This window comes from Sus scrofa, chromosome Y, assembly GCF_054392235.1.
Source record: "Sus scrofa isolate SSC_HxYL_T2T_F1_AM1 chromosome Y, Sscrofa_HxYL_maternal_Yorkshire_Landrace_v2.0, whole genome shotgun sequence".
NCBI lineage: Eukaryota > Metazoa > Chordata > Mammalia > Artiodactyla > Suidae > Sus > Sus scrofa.
Window position 1 is genome coordinate 12,936,380 of NC_139402.1, and position 26,680 is coordinate 12,963,059.

The following is a 26,680-nucleotide window of genomic DNA, read 5'->3' on the forward strand; positions in this document are numbered from 1 at the left end:
ACTCAGCACAACCTCAATTAACAGGTCACAAACACCCCTCTCAAGTCTCTATTGTGCATGTTGGTGGTCTCATCTCCAAACCCTTACCAAAACCCCTTCCAAACTGCACCCCATCAGGGACACCCTTTAGCTGTTCTTTCCTGATATTAACCAAGTGCCCAGCCCCAACTCTTCGCAGAGATATTTTATCTAATTTCAGAGCCTCCCTCAGACTTCTCACTCCTGTCTCTCTTTCCGAGCCCTCTCTCCTCCCCCTTGCTCATCTAGAACATGATAAGCTACCTCTCCCAGCCTCCGTTCTTTTGCCCTGGGTGTGGGATACCTCCACCCATTCCATAGCTCAGCAGCTTGATCCCATTCAAACTGAGTTAAAAGACCAGTCCGCAAACCTCTGCCAACCTCAATACAGGCCCCTGATCGAAGTCACTAATGGAATCGTAGGCATAACCAGGGTCCATGTCCCCTTCCCATGTCTGACCCGTACACTAAACTAATCCAGACCCGGGGACCAGTGAAGGGCATGCCATTCTTTCAGTCCCTTTTATCAGCCAGCCTTCCCCTGACAGACACATCTACACATATTAGGACAGGGCCCACAAACTCCATGCCTGGACTAATTGACAGGGCCTTTAAGACTCAGGGAAGAGGCTCCTCAGTTCTGAGGGAAAAGTTTTCTGCCCTCAAGGAAACAAAGTCATCCCAAGAGAAATTTGCCTGTGTCCTTGAAATGCAGGTGTTCTGCCTGGACATCTGGAAGCCTTAGCTCCACCATCTTTCTGAAATAGAAATTTCAGGAATAGGGGTACATTTTGCAAGTTGAATTCTCAGGGTCAAGGAGAAATCCTATGTCTTTTGTTCTAAACATTATTAAAAGATGTTTAGCCACCTAGACAAGTGACCTTGATTTGTTCCATCTGTCAGGGACCCAGTTTGAAGCCAGTGTCTCTTGTAGCTGATGGGTTTCACACAGGTGTACCTTATTCATGGCTGAGACTTTGGAATGGGAAATCTGAGCTTCCTGTTTTGTATGTATCATTGTGTTGTGCATGTATGGCCTTCCCAAAATTACTTCATCAAAAAGCTCTACTTAATTGGCTTGAAGGAAATTAAGCTCTTATATGAACTCTCAAAATACATAAGGTAAGGTAATTTTAGATTCACATGAATTGGAAAATATTCCGTGTTAAATTAACATCTGATGTTAAAGTTAAAGTAGGTTGATCTAACTTAAATGGGCATGTCTTCAGAGTCATTGGCAGAAGCTTTTCTTATTGCACCTAGGTTTGATAAAAGTCAAATCGGATGCTGAGGCTTCAGTTACTAAGAAGGGACAGCAACATCACTTAAGACTATTATCGGTGTTTTGGTGCTATGCTGTGATGTTCTGTACCAGGAAACACATACTTTTAGAAGTGATAAAAAGTCCATCCAAACAAGTAGACATTGTGTTTTCAGTAAAGAAGGAAGGAGGAATGGAATTGCATTTTATTAAGGGAACAGAAAGTAAGTCTGTCGTGTAGCTTGTTATTTTGAATGGAAAGCTAGCAGACAGAATGATACGGATACAGAAAGTGATGGAAGATTTCTGCGAAGTGGACACTAGACAGGATTTTCAAGCTTGGTCGGGACTGACTGGGAGTTTAAAGTTAAAAAACAAACTAACTTTAAAGGTAAGCTCGTGTAAAACTTGAATTAGGTTTCTGTCTCTCTGCTAAAAGAAAGGTTTCTGAACCTTCTTAACCTTACCTTGTTCATACTCTTGATAACAGGTTACGTGAATCGAATGGCCTTTAATTTGTATTTGCTTTTGAAATCCTTTGTTACTTTGGTTGAGTGACTAGGTAATGTTTTACAATAAAGTGAGATTCTACTTGGCCAGGTGTTTAAAATTTGCATTCTCTCTCTCTCTCTGCGTGTGTGTGTGTGTATTTGCAAATTTCCTAAGTGTAAATTACCGTGTTACAGGGGAGAAATTGTCGGATGGAAGGTATGAACCCAATCTATAAAGATATAGCTCACAACTTACTCCCTCCTTCTCAGACATTTGCCATCCTGATGACCTTGTAGCATGGGAAAAGTGTGCCCCTAAATCAGAGGAGGGAAGATAGGTAAGCAACAGCTGTGAATTCAAGAGCCATGACTGTGGGAAATCCAAGAGGCAGCTTGGTTCTTCCTTGCTCCCCAGAAAACCCATTAATGAAAAGAAATGCTTTGAAAATATGTTCTCCCTTTGGGGTATTCCTTCTACAGTTCTAGGTTGACAATGTCTGGTGAAAATGAGGATCATTTTAGAGACAACCTTGTGACTCATACTCTAGTTCTGTGTTTTGAGGTTAGGGTTCACTTTCTAAAACTCACTTCCCAAATAGTTCTTTGAGGCTGTGTTACAATATTTCAATGTTTAAGGGGGGTACTAAGAACATACTCTCAGCATGGGAAGCTGAGTGCTGCAATCTGTCTCTGTGAGAATGTCTGATGCCCCATGATAACCAGGGGGTTATACATTCTGGGAAAGTATTATTTAAAGGGTTGTCTCCAGCCTAGATGGAAGGTCTCTTGTCAGGAATACTTAAGTACCATATGCACAAGCAAAGTGAATAAAATACCTCTGAAAATCTCTAGTTCCCTCTTAAGAAGGACATCCACATTGCACTGGTCTACAGAGAGAACGACTGACATCAAACTCACCCTAAAACAAGGCCCTAATAACAGAAACACCAATGCCTGGGCAAATAGAAGACATCATCAGAAATAGACCACTATGCCAATAATTCCCCCCCCCCGCCCCGACCACATGGTCATTTGTTGACTTTCTCATCTACCTTGGTGGGTTTCTCCCCTCCAAGGCTCTTCTCAGTGATGTTCCTATGTGGGATCCCCTCATCTGTCCAACTAATACCTGCTCTCACAAGGGCACAATTATGTTTCCTTCAACTGTTACTCAAGCTCAATCAGCAGGTAAGACTTTAGCCAAGTGACATAACTCACCTGGGCTACATTAATCGAAATTTAAAGGCTCCCTTGTGTTGGAAATGTTTAAACTGTCAAGGGATAACCAGCCTAAGAACACTGGGGAGTACAGCTGAGTGGACAAGCCAGAATGAAATTTCATTTAAAGAGAAGGAGCAGACTAATCCAGCTGAACAGCGATAAAACAGGGCTGTTTTGTGTGAAGCTTTTCAAATTTCATTTATGACTTTATGAATACTGCTTTCCACATAATTTTTAAGAGGCCACAAATATTTTCATATATTCTTCCACTCCTTATCAGAATAGGTTAATTTGTTTTTATTGCCACCAATATATTGTTATATTTTCTACTGCACAGCATGGTGAGCCAGGTACACAGACATGTTTATATTATTTTCTCATATTATCTTGCTCCATCACAAGTGAGGAGACATAGTTCCCAGGGCTACACAGCAGGATCTCACTGCTTATCCATTCCGAAGGCAAGAGACTACCTCAATGAACCCCAAGCTCCCACTCAATCCCAATCTGTCCCAGTTCCCCTCCCCCTGGAAACCACAAGTCTATTCTCAAAATCCATGTTTTTCTCTTCTGTGGAAAGCTTCACTTGTGCTCTAAAATAGACACCAGATATGTGTTATTATGTGGTGTTTTTCTTTCTCTTTCTGACTTCCTTCTCTCAGCATGAGAGTCTCTAGGTTTATGTTTTATTCACTGTCTCCACAAAATTGCTCTCTTGCATTCCAGAAGTGTAACTGAGTCACTGAAAATGATATATAGTTCCATATGAGATCAGTGGTCTCTAGATATGGGAACATGCAACAAGAGGGAATATTTTCCTGGACCATAAAAACTAGGAAGATGGCTGGTCCAGAGACTTTTGGCTACTCCTAGTATGGCTTTGTCCAAGACTAGCACATTTAATGGCCTATCTGTGACATCATTGCCAGACCTAGCAATGTTCATTGCTGGCACTGTGAGATGAAATGGTCATGAAATGCCTCCCCAAACTATGGTCAAATGTCCGACCATGGGGGAGTATGGCCAACTGTGACCTCAAGTTAGCACTTGCCTAGAGGCTCTCCGTGCAGGAATACTTGAGGCACAGCAGCTGTTGACGTGCAGCACCGGCTGAGCAGAGCTCAGGGAGGCGACCAGGGGTGAGGCACAGGCCTTCAGACCGATTTCAGGTGAGGATCTCTATGGGCCCAAATTCTTGCATCTTCTCTCATCTAGAAATACAGAGATCATTGACCATGGCAACTGCATGGGCCAATAGGGAGAAAAGGCAGAATGGAGTAGCTGTGGGTCAGACATCCAAGGAGGACTAGGAAATCTTATGGAAGTAATTTCAGGCAAGCCTTTGTATTGCCAAGAACTTAGGGTTTATGTGCCCTGTCAGACGTGATGACACCAGCTGTTCTCAAAGCAGCATCAGCTGGCAGCAGCAACCTTATATTTTCATGGTCTTCTCTTATAGCAACAGAAAGGAGACAACATGTGTTATGACCAATAGTTCCTGTGATTTACGTGTTAATACCACATCACGTGTTAAAACCTACTCAGATGAAACTACACTCCTCCTTCAACAATACTGGTATCAACCCATGTTTAATCTTATTTTTCCTTTCTTCCCATCCTCTATGGTAGCATATACCATGTCCATCCACAAGTACTCCTCACCCCAGGCCAGCAGGAAGCAGAGAGAGAAGAGTAGACATTCATCCCTATCCCATATAATGGAAGGCTTGAATGAGAGGATCCCAGCAGGATGGAGACAGACTGCCATACACCCCAACTATTGCTGCTCACCTGAGAGACTTGCTGTGGACACCCCTCCCAGAATGTGGAAGTTGAAGTTGGGCAGCAAAAACGAGGACCTGTGGGAAGCAACTGCCTGCACAAACTAACTGCCTACACGGATTAACTGTGCTCTGTCATGGGACTTGAGCCCCTACACCTCCCTTGACCTTCCCTTTCTTCTCCATTTTCCCTGCCACAAGGTCCCACCGTGGACTCCAACCACAGACTCCCACCACAGATGCTTTATAAGTCTAACACCTCCTTGCAGTCAAGGCTGATGCCATCGTGGGCTCTGCCAAGCCCCCTCTGAGGCCCTAATAAGTCCCTCGTATACTAATTGGCCTTGTGCATTCCTCCCTCAGCAACCTAACGGAAAATGTTTGGAATATTGTTTAACACGCAGAGTACTTGCGTAGGATACACAGAAAACTCGATATAATAAAATCAGTGATACCAGATCATTGTCAGTTTTTAACAATGTGAAAACATTATGGTATAAGTTTTAGAGTATTCAGTTCAATGGCATATATAATCTTCAGAATGTGGTACACCCATCAATTCCTCAGTTCTCATTGTATCAATCCGCAATGAAATCTCATAACCTTTGGATGGTACTTCCCCAAATTTCCTCTCCTAACACAAGCAACCATCAATCTTTTTTTGTCTCTATGGCCTTAGATATTTTGCCTGGTGCCCAGGGCCCTTCCATGTCTTGGTTAGTGACAAAGGTCATGGTTTGTTTTGTTTTGTTTTGTTTTTGATTGTGTATTTGTTTCTTTTTTTCTTTTCTTTTTGTCTTTTTATTTTTTGGACTGTACCTGGGGCATGCAGAAGTTCCCAGGCCAGGGATTGAACCCATAGCACAGCAGAGATCAGAACACTTTTGTAACAAGCTAACCATCAGAGAACACTGGCTATGCATTTTCTGAATATAAATACTGCACAGATTCTAGTTATCCACTCTCAAGAGCTGCATAACTTTTGTTTCACTTTGCCGTTGTTTTTTTTTTTTTTTCTTCCATTTTCAAGGCCTTACATAACAGGCACAAGTGCATATGTGCTCAAGAGAGAACTTGCGTTTACTTCAGGGATGAAATGGATTAATTTATTTATGTGATTTTTTTTATTAAAAAGATTCCATTGGAATAGGATCTCATTTGCTGATCTCATTTTTTTTTCTCTCTTTGGGTTACTGTTCAAGTACGGAGCTCATATTTTATATTAACTGGGCTAATTTCATAGAGAAGTAAACCCTGACTGAAGGTGATGCTCAGATTGCTAGGAGACTAGAGTCTTGTGATGTCACAGCTACTCAGGCTGGCAACCACTGTGATGGATTGGATAGTTTATCTGTGTAGGCTTACCAAAGCAGCATTTACAACTGCAGAATTCAAAAGCCATGCAGGTGAGAAAAGTAGCTGAAGAGAAATTTATCTGAGATGGCACATGCTCCTTCAGAAATTCAAGGTGTGTCTCCTAAAGATGAATCAACTGGTTCAGAATCCTCCATTACATCTCCATGGTGTGATAACTCAATCACTGGGGACTTGGACCTGAGGTCTCAGGTTAAAGAAAAAGCTTTCCAGGCTTTGTCTGAGGGCTCCCTGATGAAAGAGCCATGCCACACATTGTGTGCCTCTGAACCAGATGGAGATAATGATTTTCCTTCTCTGCCCTTTCCCAGAAAACTTTGGGAAATTGTTGAAAGTGATCGATTTAAGTCCATTTGGTGGGATGAAAATGGAACCTCGATCGTGATTAATGAAGAACGCTTCAAGAAAGAAGTTCTGGAGAGAAAGGCTCCCTTCAGAATTTTTGAAACTGAGAGTATGAAAAGCTTAGTTCGACAGCTTAACCTTTATGGATTTACTAAATTGCGAAGGAATTTTCAAAGACCTGCCTCACTAGCCAACATTCTGGCAGAAGATAATGAAGTCTCTGCTTGGAACAAGGTATTATGAAATGTCCAGTTACTATTTACAGAGGGACATCTGCAAATATGTTCATACATATAGGGTCATAGTAGACCTTGAAAGTGGGATGAAGTACTGCTACGCTTTTAAGTTGAAGGCCACTTGGTCATAAAATATTTGGGGTGATAGAGAAATTTCCTAGCCACCTGGAGCCTTCTCGATGAACCTCACCCAATACAAGCCCCTGAACCTCATACTGTTACTGTAAATGCACCAGGCATTTTTATTTAAGGACCATAATTGCCTGTTCCCACTACATAAATTTTTGAAAATGTTAGTAATAGATGAGTATTATTTCCTGACATTAACTCTGTGTGATGAAACAAGTCAGATTTTTATGGATTCTTTGTCCTCGTATCTTTGTTTAAAAGGTCACTAAATACCTTTCTCTTTTGGTTTTAGCTGCAGTTCTACCATAATCCAAATTTTAAACGAGGCTGTCCCCATCTGTTGGTGAGGATGAAAAGAAGAGTCAAGAAGAAAAATGCTTCTCCAGTATCAGCTTCTCTACTTCAAGGTTGCAGCAAGAAGCGCTCTAGAACAGGGGGTGATGTGGATAACCATAATTCTGATGTGGTTGCAGAAACTCGTGGAGAAGATGCATTTTCAACCTCTACAAATCTAAATGTGCCTTTAATAGGATGGCCTTCTATGAGCCAGAGAATTTCTAATACAACTACCCCAACTAGAAGTGGTCTTTCTTCTCCATCATCACCATCAGTCAGGCCACCAGGACAAATTGTCATGGCTCAACATGCTATTTTTAGTCAGTTGACCACGTTTCACATGCACTCACAAAGCAGCTACTCTCCAGCAAGTGGCCACATCGTGAATTTCATTACAACTACCACTTCCGTTTCTCAGTACCACTGCATTTCTAACTTCCCAAGTGGTTATTTTGGACTGAGGGTGTAGCCTTCTCCTTTGCCAACCAGATACCAGAATATATCACCAACTGAGTGCCCTGTGTCTAACCCGCAACCAGCAGCCCCTCCATGGTTCCCAATGCCAATGGCCACTGACACATCAGCTGCCTCGCTTTCAAGGCCAAATCCTCAGTCCTCTTCCGTATCTGAACATCACCCTATTTACCACTGATCTATCAAAGGACTATAGGTTATGCAGGAGAGTGAAGATGAAAATTTATGCTGGCAAATGTCACCAAATTCCTGCAATTCTGTTATTTCAGCAATAAACTTATATGTTCATCTTCATAGTTTCATATTCTTTTTTTCTTATTCACCTGGATCTCTTTTTTTAATTTTTCCAATTCTTTGTCTCTTTTTCTTTTTTTTTAAATTATTTTCCCACTCTACAGCAAGTGGGTCAGGATATCCTTACATGTATATATTACAATTACATATTTTTTTATTTTGAACACAGTTAAGATTAAAGAGATGCTGCATTTCTTTTTCTAAAATGATTTTTCCATCATAGCTGGTTTACTGTGTTTGATCACTTTCATACTGTGCTGCAAAGTGGCCCAGCCACACACCCACCCACCCAAGACCCACACCCACACACATACATATCCTTTGTTTCACATTGTGCTGCATCAAAAGTGACTAGAGATAGTTCCCATTGATATACAGCACGACCGCATTGCATACCCGCTCCACATGCAATAGTTTGCATTTTCAACCCCCAAATCCCAGTCCATCACAATCCTGCACACTCCCCCTTGGCAACCAAAACCATGTTGTCCAAATCCATGGGTGTCTTTCCTGTGGAAAGTTTCAGTTGTGCCATATATCACATTCCACACATAAGTGATGTCATATTGTGCTTGCCTTCCTCCTTCTGGCTTACTTCACTTAATAGGAGTGTTTCCAGTTCCAGCCGTATTGCTGCAAATGGCATTATTCTGTTCTTTTCTTATGGCTGAGTAGTGTTGCATTGTGTATATATACAACATCCCTTAATCCATTCTTTCCAATGGTCAAGTTATTTCCATGTCTTTCCTCTTGTGAATAGTGCTGCATTGGACATACATGCGCACATAAAGTTTTCATGGAAATTTTTTTTTCCCCAGGTGTATGCCCAAGAGTGGGATTGCTGCGTGACATGCTAGTTCTATATTTAGTTTTCTGAAGTGTTTCCATAGCGGTTGTAACAATTTACACTCCTCCCACAGTGTAAGAGAGTTTTCTTTTCTGCATACCCTCTCTAGCCTTTTCTGATGTGTGGACTTGTTAATGTCGGCCATTCTGTCCAGTGTGAAGTGATACCTCATAGTAGTGTAGATTTGCATTTCTCTAATAAACAGTGATGTTGAGAATTTCTTTATGTGCTTGTTGGCCCTCTGTATATTCTCTTTGGAGAAATGTCTATGCAGGTCTCTTTCCCATGTTTCCACTGAGTAATTGGCTGTTTTGTTGTTGAGGTGTATAGGTTGTTTGTAGATTTTAGAGATTGAGCCCTTATTGGTTGCATCATCCGAAATAATTGTCTCCCATTGCAGGTTGTCCTTTTGTCATTTTAATTGTTTTCAATGGCAGATTATTTTGCCGTTTTTTAATATTTGAAATGTTTGATAATTAGAGAGGAGCATTTGACATGTCCCCTAGCTGTAACTGTTTCAAAAAGGAAAATGGAACTAAGGAAATAGAGAATAGCTGTCAAGAGATTTCTGAAATAGTCCAAGTTGTATTGAATGGGGGTCCCAATTATGAGGGTGTGGAAAAAGGGGCAAATAAAAGTCAATTTGGAAAGGGAAAATACATAGTATTTACGTAGTGTTTTCTCAGCAACATTATAGTCCATCTGTTACTTCAAATGGAACTTGGATATTAGTTGACAAGATTGTCTTCATTGCAAAGAAAAAATAAATCAATAAATTCCATTGAGTTCCCATGATGGCAAAGAGGTTAACACACCTAACTAGTGTCCATGAGGAAGCAGCTTCACCCTCTGCCCTCGCTCTGTGGTTTAAAGCCCCAGAGTTGCCATGAGCTGTGATGTGAGTTAAAGATGTGGCTCAGTCCCAGCATTGCTATGGCAATATAAGGCAGCAGACAGAGCTCTGCTTTGACCCTGACTGGGATTGCCCATATGCCACAGGGGTGGCCCTCAAAAGACAAAAAAAAAAAGGTATACAATTACTTAAAAAGTACATTTCACACTCCAAGCGATAAGATATTTTATCTTATCCAGGAACCATGACCATAATTTACACCATAAGTGCAACAACAATGTCCACATGACATCATCAGAGATTGCATCACTGTCACCACAGGGTGGTAGTTCATCAGTGAAACATCTACAAAAAAAAAAAAAGTAGTAGAAAAAAAATGTGGGTGTCATTTTCTCTAAAATCCTCAAACTGTTCTAGGTTATTTTTGCCTTTATCTCCACCCCTTTATATATCCCGATTCACACGTAGAGGTTGCTTTCTTCTTTTACACAAAGACAGGCTTAAATACAAATGCTGGCCTTTAACACCAAACCTCAGCCAGGTGAACAGGTCCCTTGAAGATATAGAATCTGTTTGACTTAGCAGCTTCTTATGTTTCTCTTTTACTGTCTTTCTGGAGTACCTTCAGAAGAATTCTTTTCAATCATACCAAGAGTCACCTCAGAGCAATCCTTGGAGTAGAAAGGACCCCACTTTGTCTTAAAAAGCAAGGTGCCATTGTTGCAGAGGGGAAAAGGAGGAGGGGCAGATGCCAAAGGAATCTCCCTGCTCACACGTGCACAGGCTTTCAGAGGGCAGGGTGCACCTGGTGCAGGCCACAGGTGGCAAGAAGCCACTTGCTTGTGCTACAGCAGCCTGGACACTTCTTGTGCTGGCTATAGGTGTCCAGATACTTCTGGTGGGGGCTAAGGGCATCAAGTGGGTAAGTGAGATGTGGTGCCTCCTGAGTGATCTACAGGCAGTGGTGACAACCCAAAGCAGTCATCTCAGAAACCACAGGGAGTCAAGGCCTGCCACCGGTAGGGGTGTGTGATCAGGTCCAATCTCTGACCACAGTCACCTCAGAGGTCAGAAATCAGAGCGGGCACTACAACTGAGCACCACCCAGTATTGCTGTCAACACCCTGGCCATATAACCGCCCTGCAACTGTCAGTGCCAAATGCTCTGACAGTTGCACGGAAGAAGCACCCAGAAGGTTGAACACTGTCCTTTGCCAAGACCCTGTAACTAGGAGCAGTGGTGCACCACCTCCTGTGTGGGCTAAGAGGGACAGGCTGCTTCTTATAAGGGTCCTCAGTTGGGGGGCAAACCACCAGAGGTGTGCATGGCCTGCTATCACTAGGGGTCCAGGAACAGGCACCCCTTGTGGCCCTAATCACCACAGAGGGCACCTCAGAAGAGGTCATTGTGACCAAACACTACCTGTTTCTGCTCCAAGTTCTCTGGGAACTCACAAACCATGCCACTGCCACTGCCACTGCCACTGCCACTACCAAATGCTCTGGGCACCTCATGATTCTGCAAAAAGCTCATTATCACTCCCAAGGCCTTGAAACAAGGAGTAGCCTGTGCCACCTCCCTGCATGTACTTGCTGCTGCTAAGACCCCAGCAAGAAGGCACTACCAGCCCTACCCACTGCCTCCCTCTCCCTGGAAATACACTCTGCACCCTCGGGATAATGGCGTGCTCACTCCCAAGATTGAGCCAGCAAGAATGCAATCCTCCATGCCCCAAATAAATGGTAACACACCACAAAATACAAAGGGTTGCTCTTGCCTAGAAGTAACCCTCCAAGACGAGAGTTTGGCTTCCCCAAACTCACAGAAAAAGGAAATCATAGACACGATGAAGAAGCCCAGGAACAATTCCCACGTAAGGTACAGGAGATTTCATGTGAAGCAGAAACAATGCAACAGACCTCTGTAGGCCAAAAGATACTGAGTTCAAAAGGGGTAGAGTGAATATATACTGAAGGAATGAAGGCTGAATATCAGGGACTTACGAGCACATTACAAACAGTCATGTCAATTACTTTCGAGAGGAATGAGGAAATTTAGGGGAAAATAGGGAAAAATTAGAAAAGTCTTTTGCAGATAGCCAAACTGGGCTAAAGGCACTAAAGGGCAGAGTGAAGAGTGCAGAGGAATGAATTAGTGACATGGAAGATAGCATAATGGAAATCACCCAATCAGGACAGCAGGCAGAAAACCACATGAAAATACATGAAAGCAACATAAGAGATCTATGGGGTAGCATAACAGGGGTCCATCTATGCATAATAGCAATTCAAGAGGCAGAAGAAAAAGACAAGTGGATTGGAAATATATTGGAAGAAATTATGTCTCAAATTTTTCCCAAACTAAAGGAAACAGGTATCAAAATACAGTAATCACAGAAGGCACAAAACAGGCTGAACACAAATATGCCCACACCTAGACCTACTATAATGGAAATGGCCAAAGATAAAGAGAGGATTCTAAAGGCAGCAAGGGAAATACAACACATTAACTATAAGAGAACCCGCAAATCACCTAATTCCTCTAGAGAAACACTACAGGCCTGAAGAAATTGGCAAGCTATATTCAAAGTTCCAAAAGGAAAAACTCTGAAGCCTAGAATACTCTTCCCAGCAAGACTATCATTTATTTATTTATTCATTTACGTATGTTTTATTTATTTATTGAGTATCATTTGAACTGGAAGGGGAAACAGAGAATTTCTCCAACAAACAAAAGCTAAATGAGTACACCAATACTAAACCCATTCTAAAAAAATACAGAAATGGCTAAAAGAAGAAGAAGAAGACGAGAAGAAGAAGAAGAAGGAGAGAAAAGAAGACAGAACATATACAGATTGGAAAGCAGTCACTTAAATAAGCCAGCATACATCACCAAAACAAACAAACAAACAAACAAAAATCTACTCGAAAAGTGATGAGAAACACAAGGAACACCAAAAGGACAAACTCGAAGATCTCAAAGAAGAAATTCAAAAGCATAGAGTGTAGGTAAGGAAGTATGAAAATATAGACACCTATTTTTAATTATCGTCTTGCAGCCTATATGACTACCAGGCTAAAGCAAGCAGATGTAGGAAGTGGTTAACCTACTTGAAAAACAGGGAAATCACAAATCAAACCAAACATTACATTCATGAAAACTAAAAAGAAATGTACCCAAGCATAAAATAAATGGAAATCATCAAAAAAAAAACAGAAAGAGAAAAAAAAAACCAAGGTAATACTACGAATCAACTGAAAAGCAAGGTTTAACATGGGAATAAATACATGTTTCTCAATAATTAACTTAAGGGTCAATGGACTGAATACTCTGATCAATAGACACAGAGCAGCAGATTGGATCAAAAAGCAAAAACATACAACCTGCTGTCTGCAAGAGACTCCCTTTAGAGCAAAGAACACGTATAGACTGAATGTGAGAGAATGGGACATGATATTTCAATGGTCAAGACAGGAAAGCAGGAGTTGTGATATACATAGTAGAAAAAATAGACTTTGAAACAAACAAAGGCCATAGAGAAAGATAAAGAAGGACACAATTTTAGAGATCCCAGATGGTGAAAGAGTAGGGGGATTTGCTCACCTCTCCCACAGATGCAACAAAAAATACACATCTACATGTAAAATGACTCACACAGAACAGCAACTGAACGCGGGCAGAAGAACTGAAACCTCCAAAAATGGGAAGAATCTCTTGACACAACTGCATAAAGCAACAGAAAAGAGGAGAGAGAGAGAAGAGGCATCAGGACTGGACTCCTGAGAGGGAATGGTGAAAGAGAAAGGGAACCCACACCCTGGAAACTCACCGAACCTGCGGAAAGATCAGCTGAGTCCAAGGGATCTCCAAGATGCCACGAAAAGTGCATCAGCAGGTCAGAGGACTGAGAGGCAGTGTGAGAGCCACACAGATCATCAGAACCGCTGGCACAGGTCCCAAAGACTGAGACGCTTTGGTGGGGACTGGGTGCCAAGCCCTAGGCTTTGGAGGTGAGTCCCTGGGAGCAGGCTGGGGTTGGTGGTGTGGAGACAGCATAAGAGATGAGGAAGTGGTGCCCCAGGGGTGAAGGGTTGCAAAGAGCTAAGGGCTGGGGACTGGAAAGCCACAAGAGAGGGAACTCAGGAGAAGGTCTGGGCCTGCAGGAGAGACATTGCCCCATTGTTGGGGAGGGGAGAGCAGGATGTGTGGGCCACCAGAGAATACGCCTTGCTCCACAGCATTTTCACTTGCACAACAGCTAGTAGAGCACAGAGGGCATTCCCAGCACATCCCCCTCTTCCACCACGGGCATGCCCGGGGAGAAGCCACATTCCTTCTGCAGTGGACTGGGCCCACTACCAATGGGAAGGCAACCACCTCCTTGGTGTTCCACCCACAGGATGTGCCCACTGCCCTGGTGCACCCCAGCAACCTCCTCCCCAAATCAGGAAGTTCACCACCACAATAGCAGGAACAGGTCAGCACTGCCCACCCTTGGGAAGGGCTCTGCTGTCACAGCGTGAGAGAGCCATCACTGCCACCCTCGGGAAGCCCCCTACTGCTGTTGACCACTAGGGCAAGACCCTCCCGGCCATGGGGAGTGAACGTCCTCCACGGCATGCACCGGCCAGCCCTCCCCACCCTTGGGAAGCCCTCCACTGATGGAGAGAACCACAGGCAGCTGCCCCTGGCTGCAGAAAGGGCACCAACAATGGGACGTACACCAACCAGACCCAACAGGCTAGGAGTATTGCACTTCCACCATGGCAGGCACTGGCCAGCCCTGCATGCCCTCAGGAAGCCCTCCAATCTTGTGGCACAACCCATCAAGCCCTACTTGGCTTCAAGAAGTGCACTGCCAAGGCAGAACACTCTGGCCAGCCCCACCCAGCCTACGGAAGCTCCCCACCATAGCAGCACAACCCAGCAACACTGACTGCCCACAGGAAGCACCTAGCCACGGTGGTGGGACCCGGCCAGCCATGCATGCCCTCAGGAAGAGCCCAACCACCACCATGTGCCCTGACTGTGCCAAACGACACTTTGGCTTCCCCAAATTCACACTAAAAGGAAAACACAAGCAAGATGAAGAATCTCAGCAAACATTCCCAGTTTATGCAACAGGAGAATTCACCTAAAACCTTCAACACTCAAACAGTCTGACAGACTTTGAGTTCAAAATGCAGAGGGAAAGTACTAAAGAGATTCAGAGAAGATAAGCACTGTAACACAGACTCCCTCAGAAAAGAAATAGAAAACATAAGGAGGAGCCACGAAAATCTAGAAAGTTCATTTGCAGACCGACAATGTGAGCTAAGGGCAGTAAGGGCTGGAAGGAATAATGCAGGGGAACGTATCAGTGATGTGGAAGATAGAAGAAAGCAAATCACCCAAACAGGACAGCAGACTGAACACCAAATGAAAAAACCCTGAAAGCAATATAAGAGACCTATGGGATAACATAAAGTGGGCCAATCTGTGCATAGTAGGAATTCCAGATGGAGAAGTAAAGGAAAAGATTATTGAGAACGTATTGGAAGAACTTATGTCTGGAATTATGCCCAGCCATGCGAAGTGCCCCACTGCCCTGACATGCCCTGGGAAACTCCTCACCACATTGGGAAATGCACCACGACCACAGTGGAAACTGGCCAGCCCTGCCTACCCTTGGGAAGTGCTCCACTGCTACAGGTTGCCCCAGAAAGCCCCAGCTAGCCATGGGAAATACACCTCCACCTCCATGGGCACCTGCCAGCCCCACCCACACTTGGGAAGCTCTCTCCACTGCAGAGCGAGCTGGCCAGCACTGCCCACACTCAAGAAGCACCCCAGTGCCATGGAGCACCAGGGCAAGCCCCGCCCATGTGCAGGGAGGGCAACTCCAATGTGGCAAGCCCTGGCCAAGCCCACCAACCTTTGGGAAGAACCCACCTGCCATGAGGCAACCAGGCCAGGCCTGCCCCCCTTTGGGAAGTGCTCTGCTGAATGGCATGCCCCAGCAATCCCCAGGCACATGTGGGAAGTTCACCTCCACCATGGTGCACACATGACAGGCCCATCCACCCTCGGGCAGGGCCCTCTGCCATGGAGTGAACTGCCTGGTCCTGCCCACTTTCAGGAAGCACCTTTCTGCCACAGAGCAAGGAGGCCAGCCCCACCCACCCTTGGCAACTGATAAGCTGAGCACACTGAAAAGCACTCCATGCCCACAGGAGGCACTCTGCTGCCGCTGAGCACCTGGGAAAGCCCTGCCCAACTGCAGGGCTGTGCCTCCACCACATCCCATGCCATCCAGCCCCAACTGCCCTCAGGATGGTGCACAATGCACAAATATGCCTGGCCATGGGAAGAACCTAGGCTCAGCAGTGTGACCCAGCAAGCCATGCATGCCCTGCTGAAGTGCTCCACCAACGCGGTGCAGCCTCAACTGTGCCAAACTACATTTTGGCTGCCCCAAATTCACAGAAAATGGAAAATACAAGCAAGATGAGGAAGCTCAGAAAACATTCCCAGTTTATGCAAAGGGTGAATTCACCTAAAACCTTCAACACTGAAACAGTCTGACAGACTTGGAGTTCAAAAGGGAGACAGAGAAAAGACTGAAGGAATGAAGACAAGATATGAACAGGAATGCAGACGCCCTCAGAAAGGAACGAGAAAACATAAGGAGGAACCAAGCAAATCCAAAAAATTCATTTGCAGAGATAAGAATAGAGCTAAGGGCAGTGAGGACCAGAATGAATAACGCAGAGGATTGAATTAGGGATGTGGAAGATAGAACAATGGCAATCAGCCAAACAGGAGAGCAGAAGGAAAACCAAATGGAAAAAGATGAAAGCCATATGAGACTTACGGTATAATAGAAAGTGGGCCAATCTTTGCGTAGTAGGAATTCCAGAAGGAGAAGAACAACAAGAGGGGGTTGAAAATATAGTTCAAAAAATTACCCCTGGAAGCTTTCCAAATCTAAAGGATTCTGACTTCAAGGTACAAGAAGCACAGAAGTCCCCAACAACTTGAACCCAAATAGAACCACACCACGACATATAATAACACTGGCAAAAATTAAAGATAGAGAGGATTCTAAAGGCAGAGAGAGAAAAGCAAAATGTCAATTAAAAGGGAAGCCCCATAAGGCTATCAGCTGATTTCTTCACAGAAACTCTACAGGCCAGGAGGGAATGGCAAGAGATATTTAAAGGACTGAAAGGAAACAAAAATATGCAATGTGGAATACTCTATCCAGCAAGAATACCAGTTAAAATAGAAGGGGAGATAAACTATTTCTCCAACAAACAAAAGCTGAAAGACTACAGCAATACAAAAATCACTTCTGTAAATTAAAAAAAAAAACACGGGGGGAAATGAGGAGGAAGTAAGCTGCAATTAGAGAGCACTCAAACTATCAGGCTAAAGCACACAGTGATAGTAGGGGATAAACATACTTAAAAAACAGGGCAACCACAAATAAAAATGGAAAATTACATTTAACAAAAATGAAAAGAGAAGTACTCAGGCATAAAATAAATGGAGACAAGCCAACCAAAAAAAAAAAAAAAAAAAAAAAGGAGAAAGAGAAAGAAAGAATGAAGAATAATAGAATCATCTGGACTAAGAGTTTTAAAGTGGCAATAAATAAACATCTATCCATCATCAGATAAACTGCCAATGGACAGAGCATTCCAATGAAAGGACACAGAGTGGCTGATGGGATAAAAGAGCAAAACCCCTCAATATGCCACATGCAGGATACTCACATTAGGACAGAGGACACATATAGATTGAAAGTGAGGGGAGCGGAAAACATATTTGATGCCAGTGGACCAGAGAGGAAAGCAGGAGTTGCAATACTCACATCAGATAAAAGAGACGTTTAAACAAAGGCTGTAAAGAAAGACAAAGAAGGACACTATTTCATAGTTAAAGGCTCTGTTCGAGAAGAGGAAGTTATAAACAGCAACATATATGCCCCAAATATAGAAGCACCCAGATACCTGAAAGGAACATTAACAGATATAAAAGGAAAAACTGATGGGACTACAATCTCAGTAGGAGACTTTAACACCCCACTCACATCAATGGACCAAGCTTCTAGACAGAAAATCCATAAGGCAACAGAGATCCTAAAGGACACAATGGAAAACATAGACTTAATCGACATTTTCAGGACATTACACCCAAAAAATCAGAATACACGTCCTCCTCAAGGGTGTAAGTAATAATCTCAAAAATTGATCACATATTGGGGCACGAAGCTAAGCTCAACAAATAGAAGAGAATAGAAATTATTGCAAGTATCTTCACTGACCACAATGCATGAAACTAGAAACCAACCACAGGGAAGGAAATGAGAAAAAAAACCTACTACATGGTGAAAAAACAACATGCTCTGAAAAAACCAATGAGCCAATGAGGAAATCAAGAAGAAAAGTAAAAGTTACCTGGAGACAAATGAAAATGAAGACACAACCACTCAAATTCTATTGGATGCCACCAAAGCAGTGCTCAGAAGAAAGTTCATCGTTACGCAGGACTTCCTTTTACAAAAAGGAAAAGTCTCAAATCGACAACTTAACCCACCACCTAAGTGAATCAGAAAAAGAAGAATCAACAAAAAATCACGTCAGCAGAAGGAAGGAAATCATAAAGATGAAAGAGTAATCAATAAATCAAAGAAACAATACACAAAATCGACCAAACCAAGAGATGGTTCTTTGAAGAGGTAGGTAACATTGACACACCTCTGGCTAGGCTCACCAGGAAGAGGAGAGAGGAACAACCCAAATAAACAAAATAAGAAATGAATAAGGAGAAATCACAATGGATAGTACAGAAAAACAAAAAGCCATATGAGAAAGCTAGCAACAATTATATGCCAACAAATCTGACAATGTAGAAGAAGTGGACAATGTTCTGGAGTCTTTCAGCCTGAAACATCAGAATCAAGAAGAAATAGATCAACTGAATATACGGATCCCTAGTAATAAAGTTAACTGTATCAAAAAAAAAAAAAAAAAACTCCCTACAAATAAAAGTCCAGGACCAGATGGCTTCACAGGCGAAATCTAACAAACATACACACGGGAAATGATGCTCACCCTCCTTAAATTTTTATCAAAATATGGAATTAGAAGGAACCATCCCAAAGATATTCGAGGATGCCAGCATTCCCCTAATTCCAAAACCAGACAAACATACCACCAAAGTAGAAAATTATAGGCCAATATCATTGATGAATACAGATGCAAAAACTCTCAACAAAATTTCAGCCAACCCAAACCAACTACATATCAAAAAGTTCATACACCACGACCAGGTAGGTGTCATTCCATGTTCACAAAGATGGCTCAACCTGGGTACATCAATCAACATCATACACCACATTAAAAATAGAAACATCAAAAACCATATGATGGTCTCAAAAGATGCAGAAAAAGCGTGTGACAGAGTCCAAAATCCATACACAAAATAAAACTCTCACCAAGCTGGATAGAGGGAACATTCCTGAACACATTCAAAGTCATATATAACACACCCTCAGCAAATATTGTACTCAATGGAGAAAAGCTGAAATCCTTCCCACTAAAATTTGGAACAAGACAGAGATGCACATTCTTGCCACAGCTCTTCAATATATTATTGAAAGTCCTAGCCACAGCAATCAGACAAACAAAAGTAATTAAGGGCCTACAAATAAGAAGAGAAGAGGTGTAAAACGGTCATGCTATGCAGATGACATGATACTACATTTTGAAAATTCCAAATATTCAACCTCAAAACTGTTTGAACGGATCCACAAAGTCAGAAAAGTAGAAGGATATAAGATTTTCCTTCAGAAATCAGTTGCATTTCTGTGTACTAACGAGGAAACTTAGGAAAGGCATACAAAATACCACACCGTTAAAAATGGCATGGTAAAAATCAAATATCCTGGAATAAACCTGACCTAGGAGGTAAAGGACTTATAGATTGACAACTATAAAACATTAATGAAGGAAATTAAAGAAGACGTAGAGAAATGGAAAGATATTCCACGCTCCTGAATGGGAAAAATTAATGCTGTAAAAATGGCCATTCTACCCAAAGCAATCTACAGATTCAATGCAATCCAAATCAAAGTACCCACGACATTTTTCACAGAAAGAAAGCAAACAATCCAAAAATGTACATGGAACAAAATAGACCCAGCTTTCCCAAAGCAATCCTGAGAGTAAAAGAAAAAAAAAAAGAAAAAAAACAAATAAGCAGGAGGCAAAATGGCAAAATGCTCCTAGACCTCAAGCCATCTTACAAAGATGCAGTCATCAAGAAAGTGTGGTAATGGTAACAAAACAGCGAGACAGAACAATGGAACAGAATGGAGAACACAGAAAGAAACCCAGACACCTTTGGACAAATAAGCATTGACCAGAAAAGAATCATACACAATGGCCAAGTGGATTTTGTCCCAGGTTTGCAAGGATGGTGAAAATACTCACAGCAGAAAACATCACACAGTACACGAACATATGAAAACTAAAAACCCACATGATCCTCTCAATAGATGCAGCAACAGCATTCCACAAAGTCCAACATCCACTCACGATCAAACCTCTTACCAAAGTGGGGATCTGAGAAATATATCTTAACACAACAAAAGCCATTTAGGACAAACCCACAGCAAACTTAATACTCAAAGGAAAAGAGCTGAAAGCCTTTCCACTAAACTCTGATACAAGACAAGAAGGCCCATTCTGGCCACTTTTATGCATCATAATATTGGAAATACTAGGCACAGCAATTAGACAAACAAAAAAAGTCAAAGGCATCCAAATTGGAACAGAAGAGGTAAAATATTCCCTACGTGCACATGACATGACACAATGTATAGAAAATCCTAAGGAGGCCACACCAAAACTACACAAAATGACCCACAAATTTGGCAAAGTAGCAGGATACAAAATTGACACTCAGATTTTGGTTGCACTTGAGTGTACTCAAAATAAGTAAGAAAATTAAAAAAATAAAAAATAGAATATTTTGAAAATTGCACCCCCAAAATTTAAAGACCTAGAAATAAGCTTGACCAAGGAGCTGAAAGATTATAAGCTGAACCATAAAACTTAAAGAAATTAAAGAGGATTCAAATAAAGGAACAGATATCCCATGATCCATGTTTGGAAGAATTAATATTATTAAAAAAGCAATAGTATGCCATAAAATCTACAGATTCAATGACGTCATTATCAGAAGACCTCCGTTATTTTAACAGGACGAGGACAAACAATCTAAAAATTTATATGGAACCATAAAAGACCCAGATACGCAATGGAAAACTAAGGGGGAAAATAAAGTACGAGGAATAACTCTCCCAGACATCAGGCAATTTTTCTGAGCCACAGTAATCAAGACACTGTGGTAGTGGCACCAAAACAGACATACAGTCCAAAGGGACAATGTAGAGAACCCAGGAATAAACTCACAACCCTGCATTCAATTAATCTTTGACAAAGGAGGCAAGAATATAAAATGGGAATGAGACAGTCTTTTCAGAAAGGGATGCTGATAAAACAGGACAGCTGCTGGTAATTCAGTGAAACTGAAATACACCCTCACACCATGTACAAAAGTAAACTCAAAATCACTTAAAAATGTAAACATAAGATAGGTCACCTAAAATGACTAGAAGAGAAGAGAGGCAAAACATACTCTGACATCAACAATAAAAATGATTTTTTCTCAACATCAATCTCCAAAGGCAACAGAAATAAAAGCAAAGATAAAGAAAGGACTCAATCAAATTGACAGGCTTTTGCAAAGCAAAGGGAACAATGAAAAAAGACAACCATTGGAATGAGAGAAAGTATATTTTCAAATGATGCCACTGAAGGGGCTTAATCTCTGAAATAAATGGCTTATAAAACTCAACAGCAAAAACCTACCAGCCAGTTGAAGAATGGGAAAATGCCCCGAAAAGATATTTATCCAAAGGATACCTGCAAATGGCTGACAGGCATATGAAAAAATGCTCAACCTCACAATTTTTAGAGAAATGCAACTCAAAATAACTGTGAAGTACCACCTCACACCTGTCAGAATGGCCAGCATTAGCAAGTCAATAAATAAAAATTTCTGGAGAGGGTGTGGAGAAAAGTGAGCCCAGCTGCACTGTTAGTTGGAAAGTAAATTGGGACAACCACTACAACCACTATGCAGATCAGTATGGTTGTACATTAGAAAACTAAGTATAGAATTACCCTGTGGCCCAACAATACCACTCTGGGGCATATACCCAGATAACTCTTTCCTTGAAAGATATACATGGACTGGAAAGTTCATTTTAGCACTATTCACAACATCCAAGGTATGGAAACAACCTAAATTTCCATTAACTGAAGGGTACATTAAGATGTGGTACATATTCACAGTGGAAAACTAGAGTTCATGAGAACAAAATAATGCCATTTGCAACAGCATGGATGGAACTAGAGATGCATATACTAAGTGAAGTACATCAGAAAGGAAGAGACAAATGCCATAAGACAGCACAGATCTGGAAATGAATAAATGGCACCAATGAAACATTCTAGAGGAAAGAAATGCATGCACTTGGAGAATACGACAGTCAAGGGGGAGGGGTGAGGAGTGGGACAGACTTTAAGTCTGGGGTTAAGCAGTGCAAACTTTTGCATTTGGAGTGGATAAGCAATGAGATCCTGCTGTTTAGCACAGGGAACTCTATCTAGTCAGGCCTGATAGAACATGATGGAGGTAATGTGAGAACAATAGTTTGGGGGTGTGTGATTTTGTGTTATTGTGTGTATGTGTGTGCATGTGCGTGTGTGTGTGCGTGTTTGTGTGTGTGTGTGTGTGAGAGAGAGAGAGAGAGAGAACAAGAAATGAAGAGGGACAGACTGGGTCCCTTTGCTCTACAGGAGAAAACTGGCAGAACACTGGAAACCAATGATAATGGGAATAATAACAATCATGAAAAATTAAAGTAAAGCAAAATCTCTGCAAACAAGTCTCAGGTCTCACAGCAGTGGTTTCAATCTAGAGGCATTGTGTTAACCAAAGCGCATGGGCCCTGGCCATAGATGGAATACAGCAGTTAGTGCATTACTGTCTCCAACCAGAGAGAGGCAACACTGTGGCTTGCTTAGGGTGGCTGCTCCTCCCATATATAATTTGGAACCCTGAGAGTTCCAAATTATGCCCTGAGAGCCAAGCCCTACATAGGGCTCCAAAGGGAAGGCAAAGTGACCCCCCTTCAATGGAATAGGGACTTTCAGTGGGATGTTCAGGCTTTAAAGGCCAAGGTGAAGAGAGTGACAGCATGGGGACTTCCCAATGTGGATAAATCCTTAATTCTCTGCAATCACAGAGGTCAGGGAAGGCATTAGGAGTCCTGAGCCAAAGCTGGGACCAGATTAGGGACCAGGGGCTAACCTTTCACCATAACTCAACTCAGGGACCCTGGCATGTCCTGCTGCCTGTGGGATGCTTGAAAGCTCCCCCTGGACAACACAGAGATGCTGTCATCCCTCATCAGCCACTGGCTCTGCTAGAGTCAAAGGACATCACTGGATCCTTTGGAGAAAGGTTAACAAGGTATGAGGGCCTATTGAAAGACACTCCCCTCTTTACCCTACTGATGGGCGAAGCCCTGCACACAGCAACCCTGCTTCCAGCAGGCGAAAGTGGGGACTTATCCCATCAGTGTATAGAGACCATAAGACACACCTACTCCACAGGTCCAAACTTCAAGAACAAAGTTAAGAATAAGGGGTGTACAATGACCTGGGGGGGGATGAGGCAGGCTAGGACTTGGGATCCTTTGTTGTGCTGCTTGCCTCTTGAACAATGTCTCCTTGAACAATGAAATAAAAAGAAGCAGTAAGGGACTACAGATAACTGCATGCATGGGCAGTTGGGAAAAAGATGAATGAGAAGATTCATAAAGGCAAATAAAATAAAATGAAATAAAAATTAAAATAACATAAAACTTAATAAAATAAAAAAGAAAAGAAAAGAAAAAAATAAAAGAAATCAACCCTCCATCAAAATCGGGGTGTCAGGTGCAAAAACAGTTTATGTGGCATACATAGTGGACAATACCACTGAGGAAGTGCACAGAAAATCTAAACCACCCCACTGACCCAAACCTTACACCACACTTACCCCTATCCCGCCAGAGAAGAAACAAGCTTGCCTCTGATCAAGGAGCAAGAAAAGGAACTTGTTACATTATTAGTCTCCCTTTTCTCCTCAAGGGCTCAATAAAGCCTTCCCTGAATTTCTGGTGCCTCACTTCTCATCAACTTCTATTTACCAGGGAGCCAAGAACCCTGGTCAGTGTGAAGTACATGTTTAGTGGGCTATACGAGTGGCTCTCCTAGTCTCCATCATGGTTAAACTGAATCACATACAAGCCAGAATTATTTCCCCAGATGTCCATATGTGAAAATTTCTTCTGTCCAATATAATCTGCATTTGTGTGTAGCCAATCCAGAAACCAATCTATACTCTTTGGAAACAAGGAATGCAAACCAAAAACTTTACAGTAATTAGATCAGGCAGAAATACCACGAACCCTGAATTTATGGTATTTCCCTATTGTGGAAACCTGCCTTCAACACCTCTATGAAAGAGTCTTGGGAGCCCAACTACAACGTCTACTTCAAAAAAAAAAAAAAAAAGAATTCTGAAACACCACAATATCTGGATAATCCCCTCAGGAAGCCTGAACACAAACATCATAGCATCCAGTAAGTAAAGCAGTCTTGGAAGGAACCTGCCAGGAAGCGAGACATCACCACTGACCACTTACCTCAGGATGCAGTTCAGTAATCCTAAGACCTTTGCGGTAGCTGGCTTGGAAACCACCACCTCCTCAGCAACTAGGCAGAGAGACAACCACACTCAACGCAGTAACCATGCATAAAGCCAAACTGCAATTCTTCACAAGATTACAGTGTAACAATTACTTCTGCCATATTCTTTCAGGAAATCCCAACACAATCTCTTTATAGCCACTGGACCAGCAAGATTAATCACCACCTGTGCAGCCACCAGGGTAAGCACCAAAACCAAAACCTCTGTAGTCATCACATGATGAACGCTGACCATATTTTGGTGGTAATTGGACCGGGAGGTTGGACCTCAGTCTCTATAGTAACCAGCCAGCGGGCCTGATCACAAATTCCACTAGCCTGATCAGGATATCAAACCAGAACTTCTGCTATAACCATTCAGCCAGCCAAGCCATAGTCTCTGCAGAAACCAGAGAAGACATCTGAGCATAATTTCCACAGCCACCAGCCATGTAAACTAACCACAAACTCTGTCTCCTCCACGTAGATATTCACCAAGCGACCTCTGCAGAATTTGGAAGGAAAAGTTCAACTGTACTCATTTCAACTAACAAGGCAGGTTATCTCACCATATCTGCAAACACCAGCCTAATAAACAAAAGCACAACTTCTGCAGTACACCACAGCTCACAGCAATGCCAGAGGCTTAACCCACTGAGCGAGGCCAGGGATCAAACCTCACCCTCGTTTCCCAGTCAGATTCATTTCTGCTGAGCCACAAGGGGAACTTCCCCAAGTTTGATTTCTACAGAGTTCTGCAGTCCAGTGGTCTCCAACATATACCCTGCTCTTAGATGGGAAGAATCAATACAGTCAAAATGAGACTACTACCTATAGTAAGCTTCAGTGTAATCCCTATCTAACGGCAAGTTACATTCTTCACAGAACTAGGAAAAAATTACAAAATTTGCGTAGAAACACACAAGATCTCAAATAGCCAATGTAGCATAGAAAAAAAAATGGAGCTAGCAGAATCAGGCTGCCTGATTTCACAGTATACTGCTGAGACACAATAATCAAACCAGTATGGCACAAGCGCACAAACAGAAATATAGATCAATGGACTAGGTTCGAAAACCCAGAAAGAAACCCAAGAAGCTACGATCCACAAAGGAGTCAAAACATAGATTGGAGGAAAGGCAATGTCTTCAATAAATGGTGCTAGGAAATCTGGGCAACAATTTAAGAGAATGAGATTACAACATCTTCGAAAACCACACATAAAAGTAAACACAGGATGGATTAGAGACCTAAATATAAGGCCAGATACCATAAAACTGCTAGAGGAAAGCATAGGCAAAATGGTCTTTGACATCAATCATGGCAACGTCTTGTTTTACCCACCACCTAAAATCATGACAATAAAGGCAAAAATAAAATGGGTGTGTTGTGTTGCTTGCCTCTTTGCACTACAGTAGAAACTGAAGAAATATTGTAAAAAACCTACATTTATATTTTTACTTGCTATATGTGGTGTAATCAATACATCAAGAGACATTTACAGCATTGAATGCAGGTATAAGAAAAGAAAAATCTGGGAGTTCCTATTGTGGCTAGGTTCACATTAAGGCCCCCGTGGTGTCTTTGAGGATGCAGGCTTGATTTCCAGTCTTGCTTAGTTGGTTAATGACCCAGCATTGACATAAGTTATGAGAGAGGTGGCATAATCAAGTTCAGACCCAGAGCTGCAACGGCTGTGGTGTGAGCTTATAACCAAAGCACTGATACAACCCCTAAGACTTGAACTTCCATATGCCAGAGGTGCAGATGTAAAAAGGAAAGCAGAGAATGATCTAAAATCACTCACAGTGTCCCTATTAAGAAACTAAAAAGAGAGGAAAAAAATACAGAGAGAATAGGAAAGAACATTTGAGCAGTTATCAATAAAGGGAAATCAGGAGGTTTCTAGAGAATAATCAGCCAAACAAATGATATTCCTTTGAAAGATTAATAAAATATTTAAGACTGTAACCTGGATATGAAAAAACATGATGAGACCCTAAATATTAACATCACAATTGTAATAAGAGACTCAGCTACAGATTGCATGGACATGAAAAGAACAATAAAGTAATACGTGAACAACTTTATGCTCACATATTTAACAGCCTATAAGAGACAGATCAGTTCCTTGATAGAAAAAATCTGTTACACAAGAAGAAATAGA

General features: G+C 42.1%; 2 protein-coding genes across 2 annotated transcripts in view; both read left to right on the forward strand.

Moving 5' to 3' along the window:
- LOC146394372 (heat shock transcription factor, Y-linked-like) overlaps positions 1 to 26,680 on the forward strand; it is a 455,151-nt gene that overhangs the window by 287,848 nt on the left and 140,623 nt on the right. The gene's annotated exons all lie outside the window — the stretch shown is intronic.
- On the forward strand, positions 6,147 to 7,961 carry LOC110257949 (heat shock transcription factor, Y-linked-like). Its single transcript, XM_085009156.1, has 2 exons — positions 6,147 to 6,725; positions 7,149 to 7,961. Exons 1-2 carry the CDS (start codon positions 6,213 to 6,215, stop codon positions 7,659 to 7,661), a joined length of 1,026 nt encoding a protein of 341 aa, XP_084865282.1. The 5' UTR covers positions 6,147 to 6,212; the 3' UTR covers positions 7,662 to 7,961.

Coding starts and splice junctions, on each gene's coding strand:
- LOC110257949 (XM_085009156.1), top strand. CDS start 6,213: ATGGCACATGCTCCTTCAGAAATTCAAGGTGTGTCTCCTAAAGATGAA. Junction 6,726..7,148: donor AAGTCTCTGCTTGGAACAAG/GTATTATGAAAT, acceptor TTTTGGTTTTAG/CTGCAGTTCTACCATAATCC.